Source organism: Cardiocondyla obscurior, linkage group LG01, assembly GCF_019399895.1.
Source record: "Cardiocondyla obscurior isolate alpha-2009 linkage group LG01, Cobs3.1, whole genome shotgun sequence".
NCBI classification, from domain to species: Eukaryota; Metazoa; Arthropoda; class Insecta; order Hymenoptera; family Formicidae; genus Cardiocondyla; species Cardiocondyla obscurior.
In genome coordinates, this window is record NC_091864.1 from 13,123,523 (window position 1) to 13,141,226 (window position 17,704).

At 37.5% G+C, this 17,704-nt stretch overlaps 4 protein-coding genes and 2 long non-coding RNA genes across 9 annotated transcripts in view; 4 read left to right on the forward strand and 2 right to left on the reverse strand.

Moving 5' to 3' along the window:
- The window catches only part of LOC139106146 (uncharacterized), a 100,404-nt gene extending 96,838 nt beyond the window's left edge, over positions 1-3,566 (forward strand). The window contains exons 5-6 of one of the 2 annotated variants that reach the window (XR_011546305.1): positions 2,392-2,591; positions 2,666-3,566. This is a non-coding gene — a long non-coding RNA (uncharacterized lncRNA). Of the gene's footprint in view, positions 1-2,391 lie in introns of both variants that reach the window. The other variant, XR_011546304.1, reaches the window with a different exon arrangement.
- Positions 3,567-3,615: 49 nt separating this feature from the next.
- Positions 3,616-6,692, reverse strand: Mad1 (Mitotic arrest-deficient 1). Of its 3 annotated transcripts, none has more exons than XM_070662654.1 (7): positions 6,567-6,692; positions 5,937-6,197; positions 5,630-5,860; positions 5,105-5,541; positions 4,590-5,042; positions 4,201-4,499; positions 3,616-4,126 (listed from the first exon to the last, which is right to left on the reverse strand). In XM_070662654.1, the coding sequence occupies exons 1-7, from the start codon at positions 6,675-6,677 to the stop codon at positions 3,774-3,776; spliced, it is 2,145 nt and encodes a 714-aa protein (XP_070518755.1). In that variant the 5' UTR covers positions 6,678-6,692; the 3' UTR covers positions 3,616-3,773. The 3 variants fall into 3 exon arrangements, with proteins under 3 accessions (XP_070518755.1, XP_070518764.1, XP_070518773.1); XM_070662663.1 differs by lacking the exon at positions 6,567-6,692 and adding an exon at positions 6,350-6,489; XM_070662672.1 differs by lacking the exon at positions 6,567-6,692 and adding an exon at positions 6,300-6,318.
- On the forward strand, positions 6,640-9,877 carry Par-6 (partitioning defective 6 homolog gamma). Its single transcript, XM_070662687.1, has 5 exons — positions 6,640-6,801; positions 6,887-7,112; positions 7,352-7,476; positions 7,625-7,903; positions 8,022-9,877. The coding sequence occupies exons 1-5, from the start codon at positions 6,748-6,750 to the stop codon at positions 8,316-8,318; spliced, it is 981 nt and encodes a 326-aa protein (XP_070518788.1). The 5' UTR covers positions 6,640-6,747; the 3' UTR covers positions 8,319-9,877.
- Positions 7,816-17,704, reverse strand: part of LOC139106155 (uncharacterized) — a 66,171-nt gene continuing 56,282 nt past the window's right edge. Inside the window, exon 2 of the long non-coding RNA XR_011546306.1 lies at positions 7,816-8,312. This is a non-coding gene — a long non-coding RNA (uncharacterized lncRNA). The remainder of the gene's footprint in view (positions 8,313-17,704) is intronic.
- LOC139108232 (uncharacterized) lies at positions 9,948-14,190 on the forward strand. Its single transcript, XM_070666336.1, is given in 7 exon segments — positions 9,948-10,359; positions 10,466-10,636; positions 11,165-11,489; positions 11,492-11,683; positions 11,778-11,829; positions 11,903-12,052; positions 12,159-14,190. Coding segments are annotated over 7 exon segments (1,389 nt in total). The 5' UTR covers positions 9,948-10,142; the 3' UTR covers positions 12,441-14,190.
- On the forward strand, positions 12,910-17,698 carry LOC139108237 (putative leucine-rich repeat-containing protein DDB_G0290503). Its single transcript, XM_070666350.1, has 8 exons — positions 12,910-13,309; positions 13,803-14,030; positions 14,110-14,524; positions 14,603-15,326; positions 15,444-15,704; positions 15,795-15,962; positions 16,142-16,578; positions 16,650-17,698. The coding sequence occupies exons 1-7, from the start codon at positions 12,910-12,912 to the stop codon at positions 16,445-16,447; spliced, it is 2,502 nt and encodes an 833-aa protein (XP_070522451.1). The 3' UTR covers positions 16,448-16,578; positions 16,650-17,698.

Below are 17,704 nucleotides of genomic sequence, written 5' to 3' on the forward strand. Positions count from 1 at the left end.
CCCGGGTTGGGAGTCTAGAACTGGTGAAGCCCAAATTTTGCGACTTGTTAATTAAAAATCTGAATTACGGCCGCGTCCGTTCACGCGTGCTGCTACGCGCGCCTTCTGCATTTCATAAATTAAAAGATTAAAAATCAAGCGCGTTTAAAGAAAAAAAAAAAAAAATGAGAGAGAAGGACGAATATTATTAAGTTTGTATGAACGTTATAACACGAGAGAGAATATTCTTCGTAGAATTTTCACCGCTACTTAAAAGCACACGCGAGCGCAGCTAAAAAGTTTCATCGGGGTTATTGCCATAACGATTTTGAAAATTAAAGTGATTTGCTGGTTTCTCGTGCCCTGCCTCGTGCTCTTTACTAGCTTTTTCCTCCTTAGCTGGTACTTTAAGTGTAATAGAGCCGAGAAATAGATAATTATCCTTCTCTGACCTACTTAGCGTTCGCATCCTTCGAACCATCTTCGTCAAAGCTTAAACGATCATCTTGAACTTCAATGTCGCGCGATGCCGAAGACACCATTTCGCCATAAAAAGCACCGTGTATCCTAAATACGTTAGAAAGATGAATTATGACAGGCGTAATCAATTATACTGAATGTATCTTTCGTCCCTTTTTTTTTCTCTTTATTAATTAACTGCCGTATTTTTAGTGTCTTTTGTTCACGCTTTCGTGCGTTACAATTATTGCCGTATCTTCATGCTTAATTTTTTCTTTTTTTTTTTTTCTTTCTTTAACTAACGGTAATAACGTAATGCTAGTTAAGCCCCTTAAATTGCTGTTTTGTAAAGTGGCTGTAATTAGATTTTCCTGCAGTATAAGTTTCCGCTGCAGTCGCGAGTAGCCGTTGTCACGGCGAAATTGATTGCAATCTCAAAGCAGCGAAGTTTGATGGAAGTTGCTATTTCTTCCTAGTAATGTTAAAAGACTAATCGAGTCGTATCGGTGGAGACAAATTGAATTCTGTCTCCGGAAAGGATTCGCGCGGGGGAATAACCCCATGGCGGCAACAGTCTCGCATTATCCCGCCGATGCATTCAACCCTTTCACGACCACGAGGTCCAACGAGTGTTTCTCCGTAGGTATCTGCGGAGGGGTGCGCGGCCGATATAACTGGGAATCTCCTTCGCAACTCTGATCGACAAAGTTCCTTCTGGCGGTGCCGCGAGCACACGGACGCAAAAGTTAGCACGGGAGTCTACCCAGTATCCTTCCGCATCTCTCCCGTGCTCCCTTTTGGCCGCTGTGCCCCCTTCGTCCCCCGTCTCATCCTGCACACGTTACACATACGATCTGTCTCGTTCTTAGACAGGCGGGAGCGCTTCTCGCGCGCGAGGATCCCCCGGCGCCCTAGGAGCTGAGGACGCGAGCAAGTTTCGCGAAGATGGCCCAACTTTGATAAGATACCGGTTTACTCTGCACACCCCGATTGATTATCTTTCTCCGCGACATCGTCGCCGATGACGGATCTGCACACGGTGCCGTATTCTTTCCGCGCGGCGTAAAACGATCATTGAGGACTCGAGACCGAGAGGAGCCTCGCGTAAGACTTACCTTCGCGAGATCGCGATAAATGATCGTTGAATCCGTCGAATAAGTGCGGCTTAGAAGTAAAGAAAATTTGTGACAAAATCGAAATAAATCTTTAGCCGATTGAAAACCGAAAATAAACGCTGCCGAAGAGCATGCGGCGTTTGCGTTGAGTTTGATAAGAGAACGACACGACGATTGGAGATAGTTTGTAAAGTAACATTTTGCAGTCGACATTTTAATGCAAATAGATTACCACAATCGGCGCGTTTTACCTTTGCAGTCGCTTTTTGACGCCCGGTTAAGCGGAAACTAGGAGGCACTCGAATTCGATGCCGAAAAGATCACTTTGATCTCGACGCAGATCGGGAGAGCTCTCGCTCGTCTCATCTACTCTGAAGAAATAGACGTTCCATTCGGAAAGCCACCAGGCGCTTTCGGCGAGCAACCCGAAACCGCGACACTCTATATGTGTGCCGGCGCTCTCGTGTAAATAATGTCTGATCAAAGTTAGCCCCGAGCGAGATCAAAGCGAGACAAGCGCGTTTCACACCGGCGGAAATGATCACCGATCGCCAGTGGATGGTTCACTCGCGTCAGGCCTCATTAGAATCAATTTCCGCATGCGATATCTCTGCGGCGTTGTGTTGCGGTGTCGTGGCATTAATCATACACCTGCACGTGGTCTCCCGTTCGACGTCGATATTTCCCGATGGCACCCTAAGGGGAACTTTAACCAATACCGTCAATATATCCGATTCGCTTCGTACATATCCCGACCCAGACAAGGACAATTGTAAGCTTTTCTCTGTCCCCGCCTTTTGTCGATGACACATTAACAGATAATCTTCTTCTTCGGCAGATACATTCGATAGTTTCGTCCCCGTTGGAGGAACCCTTGCGTTGATCCTGGATTGATAACTGGTAGCGGCTGCGGCTGCTAGTATGAGGCGAGGTGCAAGGTAGACGAGAACGAGGACGAAAACGAGGATGAGAATGAGGACGAGGACTAGGACGAGGGCGAGGACGAGGACGAAGGTCGGTCTGCGAGGCGCGAGGGCGGTACGTATGCGAGGGAGAGCGCAGGATGAGTTTGCGATTAAACGCGATTATAATTAAGGATAATGGAGTTTCAGCTCGGGAGTTCCCGTCGACTCGAGTCCCTTCGCAGCTGGCACCGTTATATCGAGTTCCCGTCGTCAGCTCCGACCATTCTCTTCCCCTCTTCTACTCTCTACGTCCCGCCTCTCTTCCTTTTCGTTACTACGAAATGCTTTTGGTCACCTAGACGCACACACATTTACACGCAGACAAATGTTAAATTTTCGAAATGTGTGAGTGCACATTTGTTCACATATAGCAGGCGAAGGTATAGTGGCTTACTCACTAATGAAGACCACCATCATGGCTTCTTTCCCGAATAAAGCAATGGGAATCGCTCTTCTGGGACAGGTCTCCCCTTTCTAGGCACGTACGAACATGTCTGAGACGGTAACGTTTCCCGCGGGACATCATCGATGGCGCGACGCGATTTTCAACTTCGACGTCCTCTCATAGGATTTTTATGCGTGATAAGAGTTTGGTGAGTTTTTTTCTCGAGATAAACTTTAATTAAAGAATCACGGAGAAATAAAATCAGAATCGTATACTTGAAAATTAATTTATACATATAAGCATGCTCAGCTAAGCCAAATAAAAATTGAGTCCATACGAGTTTTAATTTTGTAATGTAAAAAAATGCAATAACATGATATAATACAATATTTTATATATCTTATTACAAAATATTTTAAACGAGAAATATATTTTTATTATATTTTCTTTATAACTTTTTTTTTATTATTCGAGACTGTCAATTAACTGTATACCGAGATCTTTAGAAATTCGGAACAGCTTTAGCAGATATTCCTTCTAACATCTGAAGATACGGAAGATACATTGACCGTGTTTCGATATTTACTGCCAGTACTAAAAATCTATACGCGACGTAAACTGGCAGTGAATATTGGAACGCAGGCAGTATCAGCATAAGATAGAACAGTCAAGTGAATGTTAACACACAATGTTAACACAATGTTAACACATTGATGTTTAACAAAAGTTATCTTTTATACATAGATAAAGTATAGAAATTTATTACCAGCTATACATTTATTATTCTTTGTGTATTAAAACACAGTGAAATTCTTATACTATACTAATACATGTATAAGAATATTAATGTTATTCATAAATATGAAACAGTTATGTGATAACGTTTGTCACTGTTTGCTGACTAAATAGATCGGATTGTACAGCATTAAGAAACATGGGAACGCTGTGCTGTCTTTGCAAATATTGTTCGATCAGACTACCCAGATTTGCAGAAAAAGCTGTCTCCAACATTTCTACACCTTCTTCACCTACGTGGAAAAATAGAAAATCGTCTGGTGACTCTGCGTATTGACTCGATAGCTTGTAACAACCCTCTTTCGTTCGATCTATCCTCCAACCGAACAGTTGATAGCATGCTTGACGGTACTCTTGCGAAGATGCTTTAAAAGCCTCTTTCAAACGTGTTATTTTTATTTCATGTGTTTGTTTCAACTCTGCAATTTCTGTATTAAACGAAAGAAAATAAATAATACTGTTCTATATATAAATATTTTAATAACGACTTTTTTTTATTTACCTTGCATCTGTAACGACGAAACAGTCGCTCCAAAATTTCCCGAGCCTACTTTGGCACGAAGCTCCTCTACCTCTCTTAACAAAGCCGCTTGCTTTTCTTCAGCTTGCTTCTCCGCTATCGCTGCGGGATTCATCGTGAAGTGCAAAATTCGTGCGTTACAGTTGAAATCGCCCTTCAACGCGCGATGTTCTAGCTCGCCTTTCAATTGCTCTATCTCTGCTCTCAATTTATTGCATTCGTTCTTCTGAGTATTAGCCTCAGCCGCTTGAAGATCTGCTTCTAATTTGTTGATTAAGTCCCTAAACAAATTTTGAAATATTTTCTTTTTTACGAAAAAATTCAATTTAAATGAAGATGTACAATGTATAAGTTAATATGCAAGAGTATACCTATATCCGTCTATAATACGTTCCAAAGACGGTATTCTTTCATTCACCGCATTGTTACAGTCCACTGTTATCTCCTTCTCGTACAAATCTAATTGCTGTCTATAACTATCCCTTTCTCTAGTAACAAGAATCATTTTTTTTTGGAGCCTGTTCACAAGTTTACTCATTTTCTCTTTGGACAATGTCATATCTGCTGCCAGTTTCTTGGCCTCGTCGTAATTTTTAGACAAATTTTGCATTTCTCGCATAACTGCATCCAATTTCGATCTGAGTTGACCTTCTTCTGCTCTTAGATCTAGCTCAGCTTGTTGAAGTCTATTTAGCTCTCGTTTTATTGCCATTGGCCCACCAATAATGCCAATTGCTTCGTATTCCTGTAAATGATGAGCAAGCTCGGATCGCTTCGCCTCTAAAACTGCTACTTGTTCCTCAACTTTTTCAGTATGTTCTAATCTGTAACAAAACAGGCATTGTTAGCCAAGTATAATATTTTATCTTAAAAATGTTAAAAGTACCTTTTTGTCATATTAGCCATTTGTTCTTCTAAAAGTAATTTCTCTCTGACTGACTCTTTTAATACTGTAATCGTTTTTTTTGCCGAATTCAATTCTTTCTCCAGATCGTTTGCTCTTGCGGCTCTTCCTACTAATAGTTTACCCTCTTCCCACAGTGCTCTTTCCGATTCGAGTTTTTCTAATTTCATTTTCATACTCTGCAGTTCTACATTTTGTAATTCGTAATCCTGTTGTATTTTAAAATAATCTTTCACTCTTTCCTCCAGTATTGCTGTTCTAGCTTCTGCAGTTTTCAATTTCATTTGCAATTCGCTTGATTCACTGACATCCTTAGGAGGTGGAGATTTTTCATTTTCAGAAGCACTTTTCAGGTTCTCAGATAATTTTGCATTTTCATTCAATAATGATGCCATTTTTCTTTCTAATTTATTTCTTACCTAATTAAATTCAGTGCATTAAGATTAAGCTCAATAAAAATACATATATCACAAAAAAATATAAATATATAATATGAAAAATAATTACTTGAGACCATTCTTTCTCTGCAGTGTCTTGTGCTTCTTTCACATCTTGAATTGTCCGGCGTGCAACATCAAGTCGTACTTCTAGCTGTTGAATAGTTTGTTTATCTTGTTCTGCTTGAACTTGCAAAAGACCTTTTTCTTTCTCAAAGACTTCTTCCATCTGTCTACGTATATTGTGCAATTGTTGTACAGCTGCTTCTTGATGCATTAGTCTGGTTTTTAACGATATAACCTAAAAGATAAGAAATGTATTTAAAAAAAATTTTTTCTAAATATAAGATATAATTTTTATATTAAAATTATCTTACTTCTCCTTTCATGCGTCGCCATTCCCAAGGACTACCCGGAACAGAATCTGATTGAGTATTATTTATAGATGTATCTGATTCATCTATTTTTTGCCGTTTGGGTGAAATCATGCTATCGTCTGAGTCCTCCTTAAATTTCGAAGAAATGTATCCAGTTCCCGAGAAGCGTAATGGCACTCCAACGCTTCTTCGATACGATTCGGCCCCGGAACGTAGATCTTTTATCATATTAATGATACTCGTCGGATCCTGGTCACTCATCTGCAAAATTATATTTACTTGTTTACGATATAAAATTGCCAAGAAATCACAACGCTAATTACAATATATATAAAACTATAAAAATAAAAGGTTTGCTTTTACATTTTAACAATGATTTATAATTATATACTCAACACTCCGACTACGCTTACATTTATCTTATCCTTTTTTTTTTTTTATTACAACTTTTACAGAAAAATATATACGAAATACAGCTGAACAATGCCGGATAGAGTTAACTAAATAATAACATATGATCGTCAGTGATACAGAGGAGAAACATAATTCAGAAACAGTGACGACTAGAAATAAATGGCGTTGTGAGTAGAATTTATCGAAAATTCCCTATATTATCAGAAATTGCCTAACGCAGAAATTCCCAGCTGCATTACGAATCCTTAAAAATTCTCCGTGATCGCAGCCGAAATGCACAGTGTACGTCGTCGCGGTTCGGTATGCACGTCTTCCTGCCCTTTTCATAATCCTCGTAGGCTAGTTTGAGTCAGCCGTTGCAGTGGTACGTCGTCGTTGGGTGAAACTAGCTCCGAGGATGTCCAAGAAACAGGACAAGGTGGACAACGGCATCGTCTCCGTGAAGAGCAAAGTGGGTGTGCACGTTGGGTCATCCATCGTGGCTGTAACGACACCGAACGTTTACAAGATTGCGCATTATTTAAATTGTTTTGCAGTTCGATGCCGACATCATCAGGTTCTCCATGAATCGTAATGAGCCCATGAGTTATGAGGACTTTGGAAAGCTACTGGCGGAACGGCACGATTTGGGAGCAGACTTCAGCTTTTCAATCTGGTACACAGATACAGATGGTGATCCACTTCCCATCAATAATGATAACAATCTGGCTAGAGCTCTGGCGAACGCCAAGGGCCTCCTCAGAATTTTTATACACAGGAAAGGTAGGATTTTTCAAGCTGCTCTGTACTTTCGAGTTCAAACAGAATATATTGTGCATTTAATTTAAAAATATTTTGGTAATTATGAAGAAGATGGACCTGTGACCTGTGGTCCTTGAAAATTTGTTTACATGTAGTTATCATCCTGTACAAAAGAAAAAGTAATTGTGAAGGAGATGGGCCTATTTTCTAGTCTTCAAAAATTTAAATATTTTATGTTAATAAAATTATTGCTATGATAGGTGATGGAGCATGGGATAATGGATATGGCACAATAAAGCCTAAAAATTTGATATCTAGTATTTTAGGTGGCACACCAGGAAAGCCAAAATCCATAGTTATTTCAAATCCACATGATTTTCGGCAGGTAAGCTCATGTGTTATTTATTTTTTGATATACAAAGTGTTCAGTTCATCTTGAATTATAATTTTCTACTTATAAATTTTGGAAGTAACAAAAATCGGATACCCTGTATTAATTTATTAATTACTTTATCATTTACATTTACTTACAGGTATCTGCAATTATTGATGTTGACATACTACCAGAAACTTGTCGACGCGTGCGTTTGTTGAAACATGGGTCTGATAAACCTTTAGGATTTTATATCAAAGACGGCGAAAGTTTTCGTATACTGCCACCGTCTGCTGGTGGGGGAATTGAAAAAGTTCCTGGAGTATTTATCAGCAGACTAGTACCTGGTGGCTTAGCGGAAAGTACAGGGCTTCTAGCCGTGAATGATGAAGTTCTGGAAGTAAATGGTATAGAAGTTGCAGGCAAAACACTTGATCAGGTACATAATATATTTTTCTTTAATGAGATAATAAAGAATTATTCTAAATAAACAAAATATACAAAGCAGAATATTTACTTTTGTTTCTTTTTTTTTATTGTATTGATGTATGAAATAGGTAACAGATATGATGATAGCAAATTCTTCAAATCTCATCATAACCGTTAAGCCAGCAAATCAAAGGGCAGCGTTAACGGCACCTCGTCGTGGTTCGTTCTCACGTAACAGTCAGTTGTCATCAGGAAGTCGACAATCCACACAGAGTGCCGGTAGTGACGAAGAGGCAGACGAAATTGTCGATCTTACAGGTATGACGATGCAAGACGATGCTTCAGCATCGTCCACTCAGCATCACCACTACCACCATCCTCATCATCCCCATCAAAATTATGATCAGGGTGTACTGCACCTGTAGGGAGTAATACGTTTTATATAATATTTACAAATATTACGAACTTAAAAATAACAATAAACGATTAATAATGAAGTATCGAGATACAAGTAATATACAAGAGAAATAATTTGCTGCGTGCTACTGACACTTTTGGGTGGTGATGTTTCGTATATTGCAGAATTAAGAAAAATACTATTTTGATACTTTGTAACCTATCGTTCATTGTTATTCTGGTTGTTTATTGCTCTAGAACATCGTATATTAGACTGTACTATCGCGAAAGAAAAAAAATTTAGGTATAAATTTTACTGTCTGACAAATAACGTATAATTCCAAAAGCAAAAAAAGTGGCCTTACATGATATATCATTCCAAGTAGTTTTAAAGAATGATACAAAGAAAAAGAAGTGTTCTCTTATTGATGCAGTCACACGACTATTCGTGCATCTACTTCGTCCACTCCACCGCATGTTTAGACTGTTAAAGTTTTTGAATTTTAATTTCATTTTATCTATGTTATCTGTTATTTGGGAATCGAAGATTAAAGAGTAACGCTTTTTAAGACAGTAAGAATCGACAAAAATGTCGCTAATAACGATTGTTACATGTGTAAAATATCGTTCTTTGCGTGCCTTCACCGAAATGGAACTAATATGTTACAAAACAATATTACATTCCAATTGTGCTTACACTGTTGAAGAGAAGGAAAAAGTAGAGTCGAGATATTGTTTTTAAGATATCTATACTGCCTTCGTAGCTACACGAGTCCATTTTTATATACGCTCAAATCCACTTTTTCTACTTAATTCGAAAAGGCGTGTACATATATAAATATATACAAAGAAATATATATTCATATATATAAATATATATAATATTTTAGATATTTTTCTATTGAATGTATTTTTTCCGTAATCGCAAATCTATCACTGGACTTCCGCAATAAGCGCTATCTTTAACGAGCCATATTGTTCCATTGCCAAATTATTAATCGCATTAATTGTATTATCAATTTCACGATCACTATGATGTACACTATATATACATTCTTTTTCTAATTTTGAATTACTTTAGGTCGAATGTCCATGCGTCATAGATTATGTATAATACCTAAAAAGGAATGTTTTCTTCAAAAGATGTTTATGGGATGTGAATCGAAGAGTGAAAGAAAAAAAAGAGAGAGAATATGTGTATATGTGCATGATGAAATGATAGAATGAATTATAACATCAGTATCATTGTAAAATAATAATTTTAAGTTTAATCTGTACGTATTTTATCGTTTGAAGTAAGAAATCACTTTTGTACTTAACTAATTATAGTATGGACTAGACACGTTTGCAAGAGGTACTTATTTGTTTGTACTAAGTGCTTTATTGAGCCGTAGTTGTTACTTGGAGATATATCAGTGCTAAATTAGCGTTTGCGAAATGAAATTAGATTATATTTTTACGCGGTTATGTCACGTTGTATTTTTTAGTACAGAATAAGAAATAGTTCATAAAATGTAAGGAAGAAAATACTTATTAACGCTGTAATTCTTTTTAATGGCAGCTTATAAAATAAAGATATTTTATTGTATTTTTTTTTACCATCCTCTTACTCACATAATTCTGTATAAAACGTTTCTCCGAATCGTATTTAATACTGATGTCTTTTTCTTTATAACGCGGTTACTATGGTGCATAAATAAAATATGGTGGAGCTCAAACGCTTCAAACCAAAATCTGCATCCTTGCATGGAAGATGACGTTTGCAAAAATTAAACACTATACAGATGTTTATATAAGTTGAAGGAATTTTTGTTGAATATTGAATTGTGAGAGTTTTAAAGCGCCAGGAAGAGATGTCTTACGCCGAGCACGGACCTCGCATTTTTTTGACGGGTGGACCAAGCAGCGACGTACCTCTGACTTACGGGGATTATGTTCTGCCGAAAAAAAGATCGGAGGGTCGCCTAAAGTTGTATGACTCGTGTACGGACATTCGAGCTTGGAGCCCAAATGTCTTGGAGAACACGCGCTACTTCCGCGAACTTAACGAGCATGGCAAATCTACGGTTCGTTTTCTTACATATGTATTTGCATTAATTTTTTTTTTTTTTTTTTTAAGTAAAAATAGTTCTCTTGATTCAAATAGCTGCTTTCGGTTCTCTTTGTGTGCAGCCAGAGAAACTGACACCATTCAGCGTGGTGATGGAAAACATGATAACACTTACGGCTCAAGCTCAGCGCGATCTTCACGTAACGCGACGAGAATTACTGAGATACAGATCCTTGAACCTCACCCCGGAGCAACGAGATCATCTGGAGAATTTTGTGAGGACTTCTCAAGTGCGTTAAGCTTTTCAGCGGAATAGTAATAGTCTTTATTCTACAGGATAGAACTACCGTCGAAACTGACAAGGTGGAAGAGATGAAAATTGGATCTATAACGAGACCACTCTCTCAAGAGAGATGTAGACTATTCAACGCAAACAACATTGTGTCCTCTCAACATTTTGACGCTTATATGTGGATATATTTTCGTCCCGACAGGTTTCGATATAGCAGAGACGACCAACCTCAACTAGCACATACATGTATCTTAAAAAATTACCTGAACGTAAAGCCATTATTGGAAAATAATGCTTATCTGGTGTCGCGCGTAACATCTTGCAATATATTACCCGGGGAAAAAGCTACGCGAGGTAAAAGTCTCACGCTGCAAAATACAAAATTATTCCATTAGAGCATATTCACTAAGTGTTTATTTTAAATACTTATTGAAAATTAAAGGACATAAGATTTTTGCTGTACTCGTCACAAGAATTTTTTTTTTTAATCTCTCTTAAAAAAAAAAGAGCATGCTGAAACGATTCGTTGCAAGGTGCAATAAATTTTGCAGACTACAACAAGCAAGAGACTTTCTGCATCGAGTGTGTAGATGCGTCTATTCAGGTCGAGCGAGATATATGCGAAATGGGTGTGCAAACAGAAGAATGCAGAGATAATGACATTTACGACAAGCAATCTAACGTTGATTCGCCTTCTAGTCAATATTACGAAACTGGCGAGAGCACATCTACTTTCGAAAGTGAGTTCGGGATAAACTTGGATCCCGAAAGCTGCGAGAGAAACCATACGGAAGTAATTATCCAAAAGGATTCGGAAATTATCGCTCTCAAGAACGAGCTTGATGTACGAGAACTGATAAAATGATAGAAACGAGCTTTCGGAGTAATGAGTGTGCCATGTACACTTTATTCATTTTCGCTTTTCAGATGAGGGAAGACGATTTGAAAGATTTGCAGGATTTAAATAGGCATTTGCAAACGTTACTGAAAGAAAAGGACGAGGATTCGAACATTCTGAAGCATAACGTTAATGTAATTTTTTTTTTTCTTTAGTAAATCGGTACCCGTTGCCGAACGTTTTAATTATCAAATTTATATTACTTGAATTTCGTATTCTCCAGACCTTGCAGGAGAAATTGAAAGTAGCGAAAACCAGCCAGGACAACAAAATCGCAGACCTAAATGCAAAAGTAATAGCGTCGGAAAGTTTCGTACGAATAGTATTTCTTTTTCAGCGGAGCCTTTATCCATCTTTTTATTCTTTTCCGCAGCTTTCTTCTGTCGAGTATCTGATGGATCAGATGAAGATGGAACTGATTAGAGAACGTCAAGTTTGTTATTCCCAGTCTAAAGAAATCCGGGAACTTAAGATAAAAGTTGAAGCGGCGGAATTACATTCTATGGAAAACCAGTCACTTATGGTACGTTTGCGTGGAAATGTAATAATAAATGCCGCGCGAAACATATTCGATTAATGAACGCCGAGTTCGAATTAATAATTATTAACATGCGTAAATATGTGATTAGCGGAAGGTGAGGGAAATGGACCGTTTATCGAGAGAGGCGGAGAGCTGCGGTGACGCTTTGAAGCAGATGAAAAATGTCTGCCTAGAACGTGATATGCTTCAAAAGCAAAATTACGAGCAGAGTTGCACGTTGGCGGAGAGAGAAAACGAAATAAAACAACTATTGACGTTGATAAAGCAAACGTCTGATAAGGCTGATACTCGCGAGGTGCGTCATTTGGCTACGTGCGTCACGTCGCGATCCATTAATTTTAACGTCGATTCAATTAATAATAGGAAATAAATTATTCGACAACGCCGCTACGATATTACGCGTACCGTACCCGAATTTATAATTAACGTAGATTAGTGTAAATATAATTAAATATCCAAATTGCAGATTACCGATTAATTTGAAGATGCTATCACGGAAAACCATAACTTTAAATAGCACGGATTATAGAAATAATTTTTAATAAAATATTTTCCTCATTTCGTAGATGCGCAGGATACATTTTCCAAGTGATCATAAAATCACAGACGACGAAACAAGATCCGTTGATCAATGAACTTCGGTTACTTCTTGTTTAAACGCGTTGTAGTTCTAAATCTTGAATCATTTTTACAGAAAAATGTACAAGTAGATATTTATATGTAATTCCTTTTTTTTTTTTTTTTTTACCACGGAAGGGATTCTTTGTTGAGATTTTGTATCTTTCGGTTGTTTGCTTACGTAGAGTTCCTCCACTAATACTTTTCACGATCAGGTAGAGATGAGCGGCGTAGTGGCCGACTTGAGAAATGAGATTCAGGCGAAAAACGACAAGATCTCGCAGTGTGAGATGCAACTGGTTTGCATGGAGCGGGAAGTTGGTAATCTAAGTGACATGCTGAAAAGTAGTCTGAATAATTTCGACGAGGCTAAGATAGCGTTCGAGGGCGTATGCGATTACACCAAGTGCGAGCACGACGCTTGCTTAGACGTGCAGAGCGCGGTGTCCGCTTTAAAAGCGTTCGTAACCGAATTGGAGGAGTGTAAACTAGAACGACGTAGTCGTCTGCAGAGGATAGATAATTTAAAGGCTTATATGGCATGTTACAGCCAAGAGACCGTTGGCGAAATTACAGACACAGATTTTGATACCGGACGCGGATCGATTCAGCTTGCTGCAGGTACGTTCTGAGACGCGGATCTTTTCGTCTTCCCGCAATTGTTGCTCCAATAATCCGACGTCGTATTCACGTCAAATCAATCCGCCGTTATTACAGTCCGGATCAGTGGCTCTTAAGAAGGAATTACGTTTTATTTGTTATTTCTTTATATAAGTCGGTCCGTTCTAATACAACAATGCCCGCCGCGAACTGAGATATCAATCTGAGGATTAGCAGTTCAATCTTTTCCATTAAACGTTTTATTAAAGTTCTTTGCTTAATTTTTAACGTAGATACCAACGTTTCACCATTTACATTAACGTTTTATTTTATTTATATATAATTTTATATACATACTTTCCTATTAATGATTTTATATGCAGTTTAGTATTTTGAATTAAATAAGCAAATAAATGATATTATAATAACGTTACACTGCATGTGGGAAATAATTATTTGTTGCTGTCAATAAAATATATGATATTGATTTACGTCAGATTTTATAATATTACAGAAGGTGTTTCCACGCACACGTCGAGTAACGGTGATTGTCGTTCGTCGAAAGAATTAGTTAACGTTCAGATTCAATCGGATGACGTTAACACTGTAATAACATGTTCCGAAAACTTGAACGAGCTTAAGTTGAACGAAATAATCTCGTATAAAGATATCGACCGTGCCCTTGCAACACACATGAAACGTTCCATTGATAAGATACATGAAATATCCGCGGTGCTTCAAGGTATTGCGTTTAGAATAATCTCGCGTGATACTTTTAAAGCGATACGTGGCGAAAAATAATATGACGAAAATTTATTAAGGTGCCGGAGATTATCACGTAAACATTGTCAACGAGTTGACGAGACAGCAACAGGAGCTGCGAAAGAGGGATCTCGAGGTTCAGGAGCATCTGAGAAAAAGGATGTTGGAGAAAGAGCAGATGCTGGAAACTGTAATAAACGAAAGGGATACGAAGATCGAGAGGCTGCGAGAGAACCTCGTTGCATTGGAAACTAACGTTTCTTCCTACCGCGTGGAGTGCGACCAGTTAAAAGTCGAGAGGGCTGATCTCGTCGATGCGAGAAACTTACTTTTGAAGGAGAACGAAGAACAGGATGAAGAACTAAGGGCGCGCGGCAACCAGATACGTAAGTTAGCTCGGCAGATAGACGATCTGAAGCAGACCGTCGATGATTTGCGTGGGGAAGCGAACGATATCAAGAATATGAAAGAAAAGTTAGCGAGTTTATTATTACTTTTGTTTCTATTGTTTCGGGATCTGTAATTATCAAGCTAACGTTGTTGATTTAATAGATTGACCAATCTGCAGATGAGCAACAAGGATCTTGCAGATACGCTTGTACAAGCAAACGAGACTATCTCCAAAAACAATGAGATGATATCAAAGCTGGAGCGTAAGGATGAGAAGAACAGAATGGCTCTCACTCACGGAAGCATTACGTACGACGCGATGATAACTCAGAAGCACAGTGATATCGTGAAACTTCAAGATGAAAATCAATTGCTACGCGATCAGTTGGAGGAGGTGGAAATTAAACTCGCTCAGAGCAATGAAACGATAGTATTGTTGAAGAGAGAAATCGACAATATGACCGCGATTAATGTCTTGCAGATTAGTCTGTCGGGTTTGGACTTAGATAAGGAAAGACTGTCAGCGAAAGTAGACTGTTTGAAGAACGAAATAGCAAGTTATCAGAATTCGACAGCATGCGTTGAAAGCAGACTGCAAACATTATTACACGGAAATGAGACATTGATGGTGGACATAAAGATTTTGAAAAGTACTAACGATCAATTGTTACATCCTTCGGGCGACACAGTAATGTCAACGCTAAAAGAAGCACTGTACGTGCTTCCCAAAAAAATTTACGAAACAATTGTGCATTTTCAATCAGAAATTAAGGAATGTGATAAAGAGACGGAAGGCGTATTCGTAGAATATTTAAATAAAGAAGTTGTCGAAATCGAGGAGATCAATAAGAAAGAAAAGCAACAGAAAAAAATATATGCCGATAAGGTACATATAAAAGTGTTCAAAATATTTTTTTTTCTTTTTTTTTCATAAAAAAAATTTTGTCAAAACTATTTTCATTTCGATATCAAGTACAATCGCGTTGATACTATTTTCTTATAGACTTGTCAGCAAGATGAAGATTTATTAAATTCTATTGCTGAAGAAGTAAATTCTAATTTTAAAAACGCTGCGCATAAGTTAAAATTTCTCGAAGGCCAATACGAAGAAAAACTGCAAGAAATTAAGAACTTGATGGATGACGTAAAACAAAGAGATCAAGAAATAAAGATCCTTCAGGAATACATTACCTACTTGCTGCAGAAAAACAACGTTCTACAAACTAAAGTTAAAGTACGTAAGTTTACGTATGTATGTATGTATGTATGAAATGCGTTACGTACATATGCATGTATTTTCTTCTCTTTTATACCATCAAACATAAAAAAAAAAAATTTTTTTACTATTTAATAGTGTCAAATAAAAGAATATCAGAACAAACTGACGTTACAAAAGAAAAAATACGACAGCAGTTTGAACGCTTTTCGTAAAGAATATAATGAAAATGTCGAGAGATTAGAAGCGAGATTTAAAGACATAAAATATGAGAAGAGTTCGTTTGATACGGAAAATTGGCTGCAGGTATCCGAAGAAATCGATTAATAATAAAAATGTGTGAATTGTGCATTTATGCCAAACAAATTTTTCGTCGAAAGTCAATTTTTTTAAAACATTTAAATTCAAATTAAGCTTAATCTTTCCCTAATTCATCGATTCGTACAACCCTAATTAATAAATAAAACTAAGTTTTTCTTTCTAAGTCGCTGAATTTGAAGGAGCTGTCAGAGCTACATAATCGAATCAATATTTTGAGCTCCCATGCGGCCAGGAATACCGAGTCAAATGCTGAACGTATCGAAACTAAGAATTCCCAGGAGCACAGGTTTTATAATAAATTCACTTTGCGTAAGCAACACCCAAATAAGAATAGACCGTCTTCGAAAAAGAAGACGAGTAAAGAGGAGTTTTATTCCAAATATTTTAATGTTGAAAACAATAAGATCGCAATAACGGAGTTATATTGTAAGGATTCAAAGCTTGAGCGGAAACATAGGTACATTTTTTAGATTTAACCGTTTAATTTTGAAGCAAACATTTTAATTACACACTATTTTCGCAACAACAATTCAGTTCCTCCGTTAATGAAAAGAAACTACCTGGCAATACGGAGTCGCCTAAGCCTAAGACAAACAGATCTGTGAGTATATAATAATTACTTTCAATTACACTTTTATTTCTACGTAACAAAGTGACAACAATACGTTGCAGCTTGACTGGCAAAGGGAAAAATTCATCTATCAATGTAGCATGCATTACAAATTGAACAACGCTCGCTGACATGCATACTATGGTAATTCACAGCAACGAGATTTCGCGAAAAGAGATGAGAAGACGAAAACCCAAGACTCTTATTTATCATCGTATTTTAGTATCGCACGCGCATTAAAGAGTAATGATGCATGATTTTTTACAAATAAAAAATATTTATTACTTGCCCTATTTTCATGACGCACATACTATATTTTTGAAGTTTATTTTTTTAGGTACTTATTAACTGTTATTATTTGTTTAACCGAAGTTACACTCGTGTTATTTCATTTGTATAAAAAAAAACACACATTTAATATGAACTTCATGATAAAATAAACTTTTTAGAAATTTTATGAAAAGAAACCTTTTTTTCCATTTCGACAAACTGTTAATAACACATTAAGTGTATACGATAAAAAGCTGCTTGGATGTAAGAAATGTCTGTATTGTATGAAAAGGTACATCTTAGAGTATGTAAAGTAAAACTGCAATATGCTTTAAGCTTTCGCTGTAATGGAAGTTTGTGTACACATGCGAGCACATCTATATATATATATATATATATATGCGTATAATAGGCGATGTTCTGGTTACATTGCTTAAATACAACTTGCAGAAACTGACAGAAACTGACGGAAAATGTTCCTTTGAGCTCGACGGAACTTAGAGTCGGAGAAAAAAATCTCTCTGTATCGTAACACACGCGTGTGGCGAATGTACGCGGACGACGCGTTTTGCGGTAGGACCGGAGGCTGTAAATTACGTCTGCAGCATACAACGCGGAGTTTACCATCACTTCTAATGCACGAAGCACTCGGTGCAATGCGCCGCCAGTTGCGCTTTACGATATTGCAAGTGTACAGACAATGGCGAATCCGATTACAGTCAAAGGAACGCATCTATAATTCCATTTTGCGAGTAGTAATGTGACTACTCTGCTCATTATCGTCGTTATGCAATTATTTCCTTTCCTCGTGACACCTATAATATGTATCCTAATATTACCGAAATAC

Bases quoted from the DNA above. Each gene is read 5' to 3' on its own strand.
- Mad1 (XM_070662654.1), bottom strand. From the start codon at position 6,677: ATGAAAAGGGCAGGAAGACGTGCATACCGAACCGCGACGACGTACACT. The intron at 6,198-6,566 runs GTTAGGCAATTT...ATAATTTTGCAG, and splicing joins ATGCAGCTGGGAATTTCTGC to ATGAGTGACCAGGATCCGAC. The intron at 4,127-4,200 runs GTAAATAAAAAA...CGTTTAATACAG, and splicing joins TTCGTCGTTACAGATGCAAG to AAATTGCAGAGTTGAAACAA.
- LOC139108237 (XM_070666350.1), top strand. From the start codon at position 12,910: ATGAGCGGCGTAGTGGCCGACTTGAGAAATGAGATTCAGGCGAAAAAC. The intron at 14,031-14,109 runs GTATTGCGTTTA...AAATTTATTAAG, and splicing joins AATATCCGCGGTGCTTCAAG to GTGCCGGAGATTATCACGTA. The intron at 14,525-14,602 runs GTTAGCGAGTTT...TTGATTTAATAG, and splicing joins ATCAAGAATATGAAAGAAAA to ATTGACCAATCTGCAGATGA.
- Par-6 (XM_070662687.1), top strand. From the start codon at position 6,748: ATGTCCAAGAAACAGGACAAGGTGGACAACGGCATCGTCTCCGTGAAG. The intron at 7,477-7,624 runs GTAAGCTCATGT...ATTTACTTACAG, and splicing joins ATCCACATGATTTTCGGCAG to GTATCTGCAATTATTGATGT. The intron at 7,904-8,021 runs GTACATAATATA...TGTATGAAATAG, and splicing joins CAGGCAAAACACTTGATCAG to GTAACAGATATGATGATAGC.